The sequence below is a fragment of the Pelmatolapia mariae genome, linkage group LG23 (assembly GCF_036321145.2).
Source record: "Pelmatolapia mariae isolate MD_Pm_ZW linkage group LG23, Pm_UMD_F_2, whole genome shotgun sequence".
Lineage (NCBI taxonomy): Eukaryota > Metazoa > Chordata > Actinopteri > Cichliformes > Cichlidae > Pelmatolapia > Pelmatolapia mariae.
This window is the reverse complement of record NC_086246.1, coordinates 18,826,379-18,841,161: the sequence shown is the minus strand read 5'-3', so window position 1 is coordinate 18,841,161 and position 14,783 is coordinate 18,826,379. Positions and strand designations below refer to the sequence as shown.

Sequence of the window (14,783 nt, the reverse complement as noted above, 5' to 3'; positions counted from 1 at the left end):
GATGGGGCAATAATTCTATCAATCGGCAGGTCAAGGACAAGAAACCCTTCACTTTTAAATGAATAGTGAGGGCTAATTAGCTTATGTTAGCTAGTTATCTGATATTGATTCACATGTTGTTGAGAGCGGGATAGTCTCCAACTCCCTGGATTTCTTACATGGTTAAGATGGAAAACTGGTGGATGGACCTCACTGTGGCCACTGCACTGTTGCTGGAACTTGTAATCTCTTCATACTCTCTGTTTTGATAATGTACAGAGGTTTTAAACAAACTGAATGGGCAACAGTTATCAGTTACTCAAATAATCTGAACGCTGGCCCACGCCAGCTGATGGCTCGTCCTACTGATGATCTCATATAGGATTGCAATATTTAAGCTTCTTTAGCCCGCCTAGAGTTGCTGCACATCCACAAGCTGCTTTGCAATCCAGCACCACCTTCCACAGAGTGCTTCACTCAATCCATGTCAAATCTCGTGTTACTGCTCTGGTCTGTGAGGGGTCTTCCTCACCCGTACGCACGCGTATCGTGTTTGTGTCGAAATGACTGCAAGTGGAAATGAAATCGTCTTTGACTGCAGCGATCCTTGCCTCAGTTAAACATATTCAAGTTTCACAAATAGAAAAGAGAACACAAAATTTGATTAAGGACATTTTTACGATTGTTTAAAAACCAAACAATTCATCTACAACAATGGTGTCAAAATATGGTGGCCCTGAAAAGACTCCAATCCGGCCTATTTCCATCTTTGGAAAGGGTCCCTTTGTAAAGGAGGGCAAAAATACCGGACTTTTAATTATATTTTCATAAATGTTACAGCTTTTCCTGCTGATAAAGACCACCGCTAGAGCCATCATACAACACTAAAGTAATGACGTAATAGAAAAAAGTTCCTGTTTTTTTTCAATATCGGCTATAAAAATGTTTTTTTTTTATTTTTTGTTTTTTTACAATGTAGAGTCAAATAAATAAATAAATTAATAAATAAAAACTTCCTGCTTTATAATTCCAAAACTGTGGAGGTGATGTGCTGCCAGAAATCATTTATAATTTTATACATTTCTTACAATATCTGTCTTTACTGACAGACAGAATTCTCTAACTACAGCAGCATTTCTTTATTAGAAAAACTGAGACAAGCTGTTGAAACTGCACTTCTCCTTCTTATAATGAGATATCTCAGGGATTAAATGTGTAGTTAAACATCTTCAAAGTGACAGAAAGGGGATTTCCACCTGTCTGACCCACTTAAGATCAAAACAGGCTCTATGTGGACCTCGATGAATGACTTTGACATCCCCGATCTAGAAAACAATCAGCACAGTAAACAATACTGAAAGTGACAGTTGGCCGCTTTCGTAAGCTTCAGCTGCTGCCATATTTAAAAGACAACATGCTGCTGACACTGAGTAGAAAGCTGCATCAATGCCAAAAGCCTATCACTTCATTATGGACGCTTTCATTTTTAACTGTCCTCTTTAAACTGAGAGAAGCTGCGTTCACCTGCAAACAAACCCATCAGAGGAATGAATCTACATGTGCAGCAGTGCAGGGAGATTAGAAACACCAATGAAAAGTCTTTATTCTACTGCTGTCTCATCTGGCCTTAAGTAGACCGTGGTGAATTATGAATTAATACAGCACAAGCAATTTGTAGAGTTAGTCGCTTTATTGCTTCGGTTGAAGAACTCGTTAATATCTGCTGACAGTCGTAAAACTAACAAGTACAAAGATGAAGACGTTTTAGAATAAATCGCCTTTTTCTTCTTCTTTTTCCAAATTACCACTTCTGTCTCTTTCTTTTCTGTCTGCATCTTTGTCTCACCGTCTCTCGTCCTGCATCCCCTTTTTCGTTTCGCCCCAAACAAAAGCAGACATTAATCTAAACGCAGCTTCGACTTACATAATATTTCCCTTTTTCATCAACCCCTCCATCCATTCTCTCCGTCGCTCTGTCTTTCAGGGAATCTATAAACACACGCCCACACGCTCATGCACGACTCTCACTTGGCTTAGAGGCAGGATTTAATGTCAATGAAAATCAACCAATTAGCAGTCAGCTTCAAACAGCATCCAAAGTGTGAGCTCACGAGGGGCGAAAAAAAAGGAAAAAAGAGAGAGAGCAACATTATGAAAGAGGAGAAATATGGGACGAGACGGAAGAGAGAAAACACCGAGCGCAAAGTGATTTAAAATGCAGCATCTAATCGTTTCAGACCAAGAAGATACGTCTTCATTTTGGACGGCGGGCTTTAATATTAAAGGAATGACTTTTGAGACAAAGTGTTTTGTGTTACTCTGTGCCAGTCATATATTACACTGCCTTCATGCCTCTTAGCTAATTCATTTTAATTGGATGGAAGCAAACTCCAGTATGTACGCTGTCCTTTGCTGAACTTCAGCTCTAAATGCAGCTGGAGCCATGTGAGCGTGAATAAAGGGGGTGTAATGTGCTGTAACAGATATAAACAAGAGAGAACAATAGGACCTACTATTCTGCTCACTTTTTTCCTTTTCAGAGCAAAACAGTCATACTGGCCTATAGGATAATAAGATAAGAGAGGAGGGCAGCCTTTACCAAGCCCCATAGAGTGACTTATTCTCTGCATTTAACCCATCTTAAGCATTGGGAGTAGTGGGCAGGCAGCGTGCAGCATCCATGGACCAGCTCCAGCTGTAAGACATGTCTTGGTCATACTATACTGCTCAATATAAGTTTATCCTTCCTGACACAGTTTGATGGAAAGGTTAGAGCTTACTGGACATTCAGGATAATCAGGAACTTTAGTCAATTTGATACTCATGTGTTTTTCTTACATATAAAAAAGAATCATTATTCATTCATTATTTCTCAAATCGGATTTTTTAACAATATTTTAAAAGACACAAAAGTGAAAAGTCAGATTTTCAGTCTGGTCGAGTTGAGACACACCTCTCTCTGTCTGTCTGTCCACAGACTCCTCCTACACAGGGGTACACCTATATATCTTTGTCACACATTTTGATATCATTATGTTGCCTAGCAACCACCTTGCTAGGGGCAACGGGCTAAAATGACTTGCTTTGAACATTTTTCCACCTCGAACACCTTACAGCATTATCACAATAACGTCTACATTATATCTGCAAAACTTTGATTATCTATAATATTTTATGAGACGTTGTCATGTTGCCTAGCAACCACATAACAATAGACTAAACATTACCGTAGTGTAGGCATGTGCTAGTTAGTGTAATAGAGTAATCAAAAGATTTGTCAAAGCAGATCATTAATGTGACTTTTATCGCCTTATGACTCATGTGAGGCTTAAAAAAAAGAAATTTGTTACAGATATTAAATATACAGAAGATACTGATATTATATGTGTGTGTAAGAATAACCAGATCTCTGCAATAGTGTGTCAGAACCAATTTATAATAAATATTTTTTAATATAGGCCAAATTCTTAATTCTTAAAGCCTTATATAATTTTACATAGACAGAAATATATCATTTTAAAAGTTGCACTTTTAAAATGTTATAGGTCTTAATCCCATTATCCTTAATCTATAGGATAATATCCTTTGAAATTGGTTTCTTAATTGATTTGCCTTTTCTATATTATTTCTTTTAGTCCTAAAGGAAATTTAAATAAGTAAAATCGCTATTAAGTAATTAAATAATTGTGATTTTAAAAACACCGACCTTCTGCATTTTCTCTCTTTTCTGATCCTGAACTCGCTTTATCTAATGATTAGTTGGAAAGAAGCTGAACGAGTACATCATCAGGAGATCAAAATCAATTAATAAAAAAGAAATCCTTGATTTTGAGCAGGCCTGTGACTAAAGGTGTGGGTGGATTTTTACAAGTTTCACACTGTGCCGCAGCAATCTGGTCCACGGCGCTGCCAGCACTCTCCGAGGTTCAACGTCAACAAGCTAATATACTAGAAATGTAAGATTAACCCCAGACAAGGTTTGGACAGGACTTTGCCCACAGTTGTCCTTTAGCACAGAACAGGAGATCAGCAATTTTAGATGTGAGCTCACAAAAAAAGAAAAAAAGAAAAAGAAAAACACATGCCCACTTATTGCTAAACACAAAGAATTGAAACGATGTTAATTTGGCTATAACTAAAAGGTGGAAATTCTGAGAATTACCTTGTTGAACATGGGGAACACGAGTGTCTGTGCCCATTGATCAGATAGCTATTCCCTGTAGTTGAAAATAAGTTCAGACCTACCATAAAGGCCTGTTTTTGCATTTTTAGCTATCCAGAATAAGTGAGACAAGTAAGAAAGAGATGAGTCTGTCCAGCAGTCTTGTTGTTGCTGTTATGTTAAACGGATCAGGTTAAATTAATTTAACCTGGGTAATCTCATCAGTTGTCGTTGCTTCTTTGGCAATAAGGCCATTCGTATTCTCCTCACGTAACCCCTCCCCTTTGAAGTCAAAGAGAGGAGAGCAAATCAGGAGTGAAAAAAAGAAAAGCTGAAGAAGAAAGAAAGAGAGCGGGTGACAGACTGAAAGACACAGAGGAGAAAACACAGGCACAGAGAGATGCAGCGCTTCATGTCTTTAGTCTTAATGTTGACCTAATTAAATGTTGAGGGGGGCTGCGCATTTCTTTTAGAGATACATATTTTTTTAATGACTAAAGCCATTTGCTCTGACGAAAATTAATTGCAAATGTTTCTGTGAAAAAAGTGAGAGACATAAACCCTGAGAGAAACCTTCGGCTATTTGTGTTCCAATTACTGTTTTTATCCCCCCAAAAAACATCTTTATGGTTTCTTTCATGCTTTATCATTTCATAACGAATGATGATCAAGATGGTTACACAGCAAAAAGTCAAAACAAACAATCTTCCTTTAGTTTGAATATTTTAAAATAATCCAAGTGACCAACACTTGCTGAGTTTGTGATTTCCTTGCAGTGACACTGACAGTGGGTTTGGCCAAAGACAGCAGTATGTAAATGTAATTCTCAGTCATGTGCCAACACAAAGAAATACAGCCAGCAGAGTAACGTGACGTCGGTTTTAGCCAAAGACGTAACAGAGCCAGTCTGATCAAAACTGATTAAAAATAAACAAAGACAGAAAAATGATTAGATGGCATTAGATTTTAATACCATATAATCAGAAATGGCCAACCCACCGCCTCCAGCCTCTGCCCTTTACTTGGAGTCTATGAAACATAATCTTCATTCATATGAGTGTTCATTTTCTTAAAAAAAAAAAACCCTCTACTTAAGGCTTTTCAATTTGGTTGAAAAGCCATTTTATTCAGTGATTTGAAGGGGAATAGACGCACCGCCGCATGACACTCTCCAGACCCTCGTGTAGCTCTGACTTATCAGACTGCAGATGGCAGGATACTCCCTCAATAGCGAGAGGGAGACAAGAATGAGTGAGCCATGGCTTCCGCCGTTACTGGAGCTGGAGCATTCACTCTAGAAATGATGGACATAACTTCTGAATTGTAAAGCTAATGTGAAGTACCTTAAACCTCTGTTCCTTCTTGCACCCCGTCCAGGTGAAGACTTCTGATAGTAACAAGAAGGCTACAGAAAAAAAACCCAAACCCTTCCTGGTGACTTTATAGTCTCAATCACTAGTTTAAAGTCTGACAGAGTTCAATTTAAGATTTTTATTTTGTAATTAACCGTCTTCATTGGAGACGAAAGGACCATAAAGCTGGGTATGCCCACCATAGGAGTGTGATGGATCCGACCTCCACTAACGGTTTCAAAACACCAAGACGAAACGGCTCGAGGCGTCTCAACGGGACGCTGCTAACCAATGGGCTACAGTTTATAGGCTTAGCTAACTGATGACACAGCTCGGGACCAACCACGGTCCTCCACCACAGCGAAGTCTGACTCAGCGGGTTGTGGATGAGAAAAGTTGTCCACTTCTGTGACAGATGGTTTAAGGTTCTGTGTTACTCTGTATTTTTCCTATGCCCCGAGGATCGCTGAGATACTCCCGCCTCAAACATCCACATACCCTCCTCAACTCTTACAACTTTTCAAAATGATGGTGCGGGTAATGTTCAGCTCAGAGCTACAGAGAATTAATGTCTTTCATTTAACATTTGCGGAGGCTCTTCTCAACATTATTATTACCAAAGTGTTTAAATTTATTAGTAGCAGCGAACTCAGAATTTGATGGTGAAATGTTCCTCGAACCTAATTTCTTATATCCAGAGGCAGAGAAAATCAGGATGTTGGAAATCTCGTTTTCAGCTTCAGACTTTGACCAAACATGTTATGACCAAATGAGGACACCACACACACAAATGCAATTAATAAAAACCCATTAAGATCATGAAGTACAAAGAGACCTACTGTGTCATGGCTACGTTTCTGCGACTGTGCTTGTGTGTATCTTACATGTGTCACACTGTCTGTGTTGAAATGACGACTTTGCTCCTCATTTTTTACTGTTTTGTATCATATTTAGTGTTTGATATCCTTGAAAATAGATTAAGAAAACCTTGTGAAGGATTTTAGGATAGTTTTTTGGACCAAAGAGTTTCCATTCGTCAGATTTGACATCAAAACCGAACCTTCACGCTGGACTCACCGTCATGAGGAGTTTCTTCTCCTCCTCTTTCTCTAGCTGGGCTTCCTCTCTCATCACCTGGTGTTTCTCCTCGAGCTCCTCCAATGCTCTGACCTGCGCCTCCTTGAAGCGAAGTGTCTCCTCCTCATAGTGCGCTCTCAACCTGGAGAGCTCCTTCTCATAGCCCTGGTGTTCCTCGCGCAGAGACTGAGGACAAGAGGCAGATTAGAGGAAATAAAAAGGCTTTTTGTGACAGACAAAGAAAGGATAAAAAAAGTACCTGTTCCAGTTTGAGCACTTGTTGTTTGTGCTGGTCGTTGGCGGTCTGGCTCTGGCTGAGCAGAACCTCCCTCTCCTCCTCCAGCCTGCTGATCTTCTCCTTGAGGCGGCTCTGCTCCTGGTCCAAGTTCCTGATGGTCGCCTCGTGGGCCATCTGGGTTGCCTGCAAGGAGCCGATCTGACCTGAAAGCAGTCAAATCGAAATCATGTGTGTGTGTTAAAGAGGCTCTACAATCAGGAATCTGAGCCAACTTTTAAACTAGATGGAGCCGTGTTTGTTATTGTTATTGCTGTTTGAACGAAGAAGTGGCCTCTGCAGCAGAGTTATTAAACAGGAAGTCGGTAGTCTGCTAATTTAAAATATCAGCTGCTTGTAAAACTTGGTGGGAAAAACTTTAAATAACAAACAAGAAAAACAGTGTGGTGCAACAGTGTGGTTAGCTGAGCAGCCAGAGGGAAAGCAGATGTTCTAAAAAGAAAAGCAGTCAAAGGAAAAGATGTGGGATGAGTTTATCAGACATAAAAGCTCAATTTCAATCTAGTAATCAGAGGAGAGCTTTAAAATTTCTATAGATGCTTCTGTAGAAGCACCTGTGAGCACAGGCACCCTGACACGCAGACACCCCTTGGCTTGAGCCCTGTATCACTAACCAACCTGGACCTTACGAGACATGAGCTGTTTTTCCCATCATAATATAAATTATCCATGCATATACATTTCCTCAAGGTGAAAAAAACTGTGTTTCAACCATTTGTTTGTGGCAGCTGGACAAAATAAAACTTTGCCCTCCGCGAAATGATTTTTTCTATTTTTGGAGCCCGGCACCCCGCTGTCGCACTCTCTGCATGATATTCTCACAAACAGGCGTCGACCGTGACTCCTAAAGCTGCACACAAACTCCCTGCAGTCATATTGCCAACTACACTTTAATCGATTGGGTGTCTAAACCGCTTTGTAAATCAGTCAACATATACTATTCGTGGTGCATTCAGGTGCACCGTGTAAACTCGGAAATCTACAGCTGAACGGCTATGAATGTTGTTCAAACTAAAAGAAAAATCTTTACATGAATTTGAGTCCAGTTAACAGCAGAGTTTTTCAGTGTGTCTGAGGATTTTGAATGTTGTTTTACTCCAACGGTTTTGATAAAATTACAACAAATTATAATCCATTTGTTTCTACGCAGACATGTTTTGACTGCTGAATTTAAATCACGTCATTAGCAAACTTTATTGCACAGGTTACAGAGGTCTACGGAAAGGCTAAAAGCCACACGTAGCCACGAATGGACCAATTAGAATAAATGGAAATACCTCATCAAATTTTAAACGTACAAGCTGAGATTTACAACATTAGTTAATTAAGCATGAGGAGCTCTGCTGGACTCGCAAATTTAGCTGAAATTTGCAAGCGACGATCAATTATAAAACACGTTGTGAAACATCGCTTTCGTTTGCAGCAGTGTGTGAGGATTTCTTTTGCAAATTGGGGAACATGAAACACAATCGTGAGAATAAGGATGACAAATAGCAGACTTCCTCTTTAATGGATGTGTGAGACATCTGCACACAGCACTGCACAGCACAGTGGTGAACATCAGCAGTCATATCTTACTGGCTTTGTGCAGGATTTCAGTAGCCTGCTGCTGAACTCGTTCCCTGCTGCTCTCTAGTTCATACTCGGTGTCCTTTAGCTGCATCACCCAGATCTCTCCGTCCTGGATTGCCTCTTCCAGCTGCTTGTGAAGGTTCTGCAGCACGCACAGAAACACACACACGCACGCTCAGCTATGTTACAACAATACAACGTTTGGCATTTTAAAACCTCAGCTCAGACTCTCTCCAGCTACTTCCAAACAGATCTGCCTGCAGGACCATCAGTGCACACTACATTTCCCACCACCTTAAGATTCTTAAAAACACTCTCCACCCCGAGGCTTTCTGTTTCCAGAAAACATTTTCCATTCAATTTATCCCACTTTGTACTTAAAACTGAAGCAAAGAAAAACTCTTTATATTATTTGTACTATTTTGGGAAATCCTGCAAATAGATGAAGGATAAAACCATCAGTAGCGGCATTAGTACATACTGCTACATTATTTTTCTGTCATTACAAAAACATCAAGGGAATCTGAACCAGAGGGTTTTGATTGCTTTGTCTTATTCATTTTATTTGACAATAAAACATGGTGTTCATCCACTCGTACCCCACACACCTTGATGGTTCCCTCTGCGTTGGCCAGTGACGTCTGCAGTCTGTTGGTCTTGTCGCGGTTCTCTCTGGCCTCCTCCTGAGCTTTCTGAAGCTCACTCCTCAGCTTGGACAGTGAACGCTGCAATGCCACTTCCTGCGCCTGGAACTCCTTACGAAGCTCGACCTTCACGAGGACACAGAATTAAATTAGTCACTCTGACACAAGAACACAATGCTTATAGCCAGCAGCACCTGCCTGTGTGAGTTAAAAGGAGACGACACAAGCAACCTTGAGAGGTGCATTGAGATAAATGAGGCTTTCTTTAAGGCGGTGTCTCAAAAACTGCTACTCATGTATCAATAACACGCAAGTCCACCACCACTGACGAAGACACAAATAAAAGCTGGACTAATCAATCCATATTTTAATATAAACAGTAGATCAAACGCCTGTATGTAATGTAAAAGGTGTGAATAATTACCTTAGGCTTCTTTTCAAATACAGTTTTGGCTTTCAGGGCTTTAATTAACCTCGTTTCAAGCAGCAGCGGGGAGCAATAAACCATGAATAAACCCAACCCACCTGCCCAACAGCAAACACAAAGTTGGCAAGTAAGCTCGCAAAGACATACTCACATCAACACACTGGAGTCATGTAAGCTTAAATGTGTTTGGAAATCAAACAGAAACATGACTTCTAATGAATGTAGATCTACTAAAGGCAAAAATGGGGAACTGTTTGCTAACAATAACACATTCCCATGAAAAATGTATGTAAACTATCAGCATTGTGTTTGAAGTGCGTAAACCAACCAAATAATGCTGCTTTTAGATAATCAATTCTTAATGTTAGGTAATCCTTTAATGGTGCTAACAGCATCAACTGAGTTTGTGTGTGTTCACAAAGGCATACTGTGCTTCCCTAAATTAACAAAAGTTTACTCAGAGGTCATTTTCTCTAGATCAGTGTTTCCCAACAACTTTGCCTAGGTGTCATAGGTGTGCGGTGAGAAATGATCAGGTGTGCTGTGGAAAATTATCTGGTTTCACCTGATTAGTACTCTAAGCCAGCGGTCCCCAACCCGTGGGCCATGGACTGGTCCGTGAGTTGTTTATTGCTGCGAGAGGTGAGACTCGGGTGTGAAATTTATGGTTTTCAGGGGTTTTATCTTTAGCTCGGTTTCCCTGGGTCTTTTCCTGTGTTGTAGTTGTGTGTCTTATTTTGAAAGAAATATTTACGCATCACCATAGCGACCAGAGAGCATTAAAGGGCAGAGAGGAGGATGTTGCTCTCAATGTTGTTGGCACATTTCAGGAAGACGCTGCTAATAAAGTTACACAATTAAACAGTGAATTCGCGTTAATTATCATATTTACAATACCACAGTTTTTGTCTTGGTCATATCATTTTATTTTGTTGTATTTATCTGCGACACCTTAAAGGCCGGTCAGTGAAAATATTGTCTGACATTAAACCGTCTGTGGCGCAAAAAAGGTTGGGGACGGGTCGGGCTCTAAGCGACCAGCATGGAAAACAGGCAGAACAATTACATTCTCTTCCACTAGAGTGCAGTACAACATTTTGCTCCAATTAAATGGGTTGCCAACTTCCAGTAAAACAGAAGAAGATGAAGAAGAAATTATATAGCCATGCTGCGAGTGAGACAATGCAGCGTGTATTAGAAATAGATAAATATTTGACAAGAAAAAGTAGTCAATCTGACCTGGGTCCTGGAGAACATTTCGACCCAGATGAAGGCCCTAGCGTGAGTAGTTGTCACAAGAAAGCAAAAAAGGTATACTGAGAGCAAACCGAGTCAATTCCGCTATACCCGGTGTGCGGGGAAAATGACATTTTTGTTTGGTGGTGTGCCATGTGATTTTTCTAATGTGAAATATGTGCCGTGGCTCCAAAAAGTTGGGAGAGACTGCTCTAGGCAGCTAGAGAAAACTAGCAGCGAATATGTCCCAAATAATGAGCAAGAAAAAAAACAAAACAAGTGTAAGTGTGCGTGTGAGTTAATCACAAAAGTACATTTACAAGACAACGATATCACCCCGCTGTTTTCAACAGCTGTTCTTACGTTTGATTTATTAACTTTAACACTGTTTGCCTGTTCGTACATATGGTATTTACAATTAAAATCATATTAAGCAATGACGAGAAATGCATTCAGGAGGTGCTGATTTTGTATTAACAGACCCAAAAATGAAGCTTCATACCAAAAAAGTTCCTGCAGTGGAAACTGTACTAATGCAACATATTATACTTAGCAAACAGAGGATATTAGAAAAAGTCTCACATCTAATATAAAACTGTTTCAATAAAGGGCTTCTACCTTCTAAAGTTAAGATAAATAAAGCCCTCGGCACTATTTGACAGCTTTATTCTAGACCATTTTCTTGACTTTTTTCAAGAATTTTATACAAGCCTGTTTGTTTAGACACATTTTATTGCCTGTAGCTGTACTGCAACGGAATAATTGTCTTAAGACACACAACACCTGTTAATAAAGAGAGCACTGTGTCTCTCTCAGGAACATAAACAGCTACAGGCCTGATACAGAACACCATGTTTCGGACTCTGTTTAATAAAGCGGTACAGTACTCCTAACAAATGAACACAAATTAAATGCCTGAGTTTAGTACTTAAAATGTGGTTTCTGCTTTTCTTCTTCTTCTGTCATAAAAAAGAGAAGAATAAGCTTTTACCTCCGTCCTCTTCCAGGCCAGCAGGTTCTCAGTGGTGAGCTGGTGTGTTCTCCTCATGGCCTCCAGCTCTCTCTCATAATACTCCTGAGCCTTGGCCAGCTTGGCCTCATACTCCTCCACCAGGCGGACCTTATCCTTTGTTAGCTCCTCCACCCTCTCCATCAATGCCTCCACCTACACCAAGAGATGGATAAACAGAGAGCTTGTCAAGACACATTCCAAAATACTTTTTTTTAAAAACAAAAACAACAAGTCTTGAATAGATCGAGCCCCTAAACCACATTATGTTTAGTCTTAAGTTCGTTTTAAGTCTTTTTATTGTTGAGAGAAAAGAAAAATGGGAGAAAAATAAGAGAATGACATGCAACAAATCTCTATAGCCAAATTATTATCACTCCAGGTTTATATTGTGCTCATAAGCTAACTGCACTACAACACTACATCCTTTTATTTCATTGATAAGCCTTAAAAAACAGCAGTTACCCTCAAAAGAAACTTGCTTTATCAGCTTTCTACAAAAATCCCAACATGCATCAGTCCAATCCAAACCTTCGTCCATCTAAACCTCATCTATCTCCCTCGCTCAATCGAGCTCTGCCCACCTCTTGTCTATGAAGCTCAGCCAGCTTCTCCTGGTCTTCTGTGGAGGAGGCGCTTTGGTTCCGCTGGTTGTTGAGGAGCTCCTCCACCTCCTGGCGGTGGGTGGTCCTCAGCTCCTCCAGCGCTCGCCGCTTCTCAGCCTCAAACTGTGCCTGAGCCTGGCTGAACGAGCGCAGCTTCTCCTCAAAATCCCGACGCATCTCCTCCACCTATTGAAACCACGGAATATGTTCTATTCTGTTTTTGTCTTACTGCTAGCCCAGTCGCTAATGGTGTCACGCTAATTGATCGCAGCATCGCCTCAAAATCCTCTCGTAACAATCAGGGAGGCACAAAACATTCAGTTCTAGCATCTTAAGCCTTTCAGAACTTGTTTGTTATTACCAAAATAAAAGCTTGAATCTTCTCTATGTACACCTCTAAGCACAGCAAAGTGTTCTTTGCAGCGCAAGATCTGAAACAGTTCAAAAACATGTAGAAACATGTAGCATGTGATGTGATGTCATATGTCATGTGATGCGAACTGTTAGTGCTGGTAAAGATCTTTTTGTTCAAGCTGGAAGCAGACACTGTGAAAGCATTTAAAGTCCAAAGATAACACACAACAATCCAAATGTAAGAGATAAAGAGCTGGGTTTATTTACCCACCAGCTCATTACATCCAAGTAGGGCTGAGATGTTCCTTTGTGCCCACAGTCATCAGACAAGTGCATATGAAACTGTGTCACATGATCGTATGACATGACAGATGACATGACATGATACATGTAACAATATTAGATTAATATCTATTTTTTTAATATTATAGTTATTTTATTTTATTTAATAACTGTACAGTACTCTGTTTATAGTAACCATTGTCCTTAATGTAAATATGTAAGAAAAATTGTGTATGTTTCTGTTCTGTGTCCTGTGCACTGTTTGTTGTATATGTGTATTTCTGGCTGCTGTTACAACCAAATTTCCCCTTGTGGGACAATTAAAGGATTATTCTATCTATCTATCTATCTATCTATCTATCTATCTATCTATCTATCTATCTATCTTATTGTAGCATAACATAATCTGTGCAATACTGAAGTAATAGCAGACTATAACAAGTAGAAATCATACTTCCTTATAATGAAGTGAACACTTACTGTATAAATAAGCAATCTACCGCCTTCTCCTAATCAAACGTGCCAAGTAGCACTTCATTCTGAGTGTAATTTTAATTTTGGGAGCGAGGTGCGTACAAAAGAAGAGTGCAGCAGTGAAGAGCACATTTGTGGCACTAAAAGTTAAATTCGTGTTCTTTATCAACATATGCCAGTAATGATTATGACATTGCCCCTGCTGTGTGCAGCTCGTAAACAGCTTACCACTCGTGTGTCACTGGCAGATGCTCCTGCCCATGTGACTGGTGTGTCACCCTTGTTTTAGTGTCATATGCTGCATTACTAAAAACATGTTGCTGCTACTCTACAAGCATAACTGTGTGTGTGTATATCTGTCTGTATGTAATACATAATATTTTGTCAGTTTTGCCTTATGTATGTAATGTACACTGTCAGTATTTTCTTTGTTCAATCGGACACTTTCTATTTTTTTTATTTCTACAGTGTACCACTAGAGAGACACCGACAGGCAGATCCAGTCTCCTAGTATGCGTGACATGCCGGGGAAAAATAAATCAGATTTTTCTGATCTAAGAGAGGATAAATACTATTTACAGTGTTCATACCTATCCCCTCCAACTCATCATTTCTGACTGCTAGTACCACATGTTAAATTAAAATAGTGTAACTGGTAGCGCTAAATGACACAGAGGTTGTGGGTGTTCCACGCTGTCTGCACAGATTACCTGGTGGGAGGCAACCTGTCTCCAAACAATCACGGTCTGACTCAAACTGACTGCAATCACTCTCAGACTGACGAAGGTTTGCAAATAATTGCTGTCTAATTTAAAAATACAGACAGCCAACATGTCATTCTATGCTGATGACTGCAACCTGTCTGCAACTCGTCTCTCTGCAGTTGGGGACTAAACTCAGCTGGCTGCCATGTCCTTCAGCTACTACGTCATTATATGTGGAGAAATTTCTGCTTCAGATCTGTGAGATTCTGGCTGAACTGTGGATGTAAGGAGTTAATGTGAACTTCTGTGTGTTTAGACAGCAAAATATTTAAAACAGATGCCAACAGATTTGTCTCAGTCAATCACAAACAGATTACACATAATTGCCAACTTGACTCCATTTAATTGCAAACTGATTGCAGACTTTTATCACTGTCTTGATGCACTGAAGTTGCTTTAAAGATGGCAGCTAACTGCAAGTGGTCACAAACGGGGTCCCAGTTTTAAAAGTTACAATTATTTTTACCAATACATCTTTTTCAGGTCGCACCACAGTCTCCACCCGCTGTTTTCCCAAATGTGGCTGTAGCATTACACAGTGCATATTAAAT

General features: G+C 39.9%; 1 protein-coding gene across 4 annotated transcripts in view; it reads right to left on the bottom strand.

Annotated features, from left to right (window-relative positions):
• Nucleotides 1-14,783, bottom strand: part of LOC134621351 (protein FAM184A-like) — a 72,563-nt gene that overhangs the window by 38,120 nt on the left and 19,660 nt on the right. For 2 of the 4 annotated variants that reach the window (XM_063467811.1, XM_063467809.2), the window contains exons 5-10: nt 12,338-12,544; nt 11,736-11,909; nt 9,046-9,207; nt 8,444-8,579; nt 6,830-7,011; nt 6,571-6,756 (exon numbers count right to left, since the gene is read on the bottom strand). In XM_063467811.1, the coding sequence (XP_063323881.1) occupies nt 6,571-6,756; nt 6,830-7,011; nt 8,444-8,579; nt 9,046-9,207; nt 11,736-11,909; nt 12,338-12,544 (1,047 nt within the window). Of the gene's footprint in view, nt 1-6,570; nt 6,757-6,829; nt 7,012-8,443; nt 8,580-9,036; nt 9,208-11,735; nt 11,910-12,337; nt 12,545-14,783 lie in introns of all 4 variants that reach the window. The other 2 variants (XM_063467810.2, XM_063467808.2) reach the window with 1 other exon arrangement.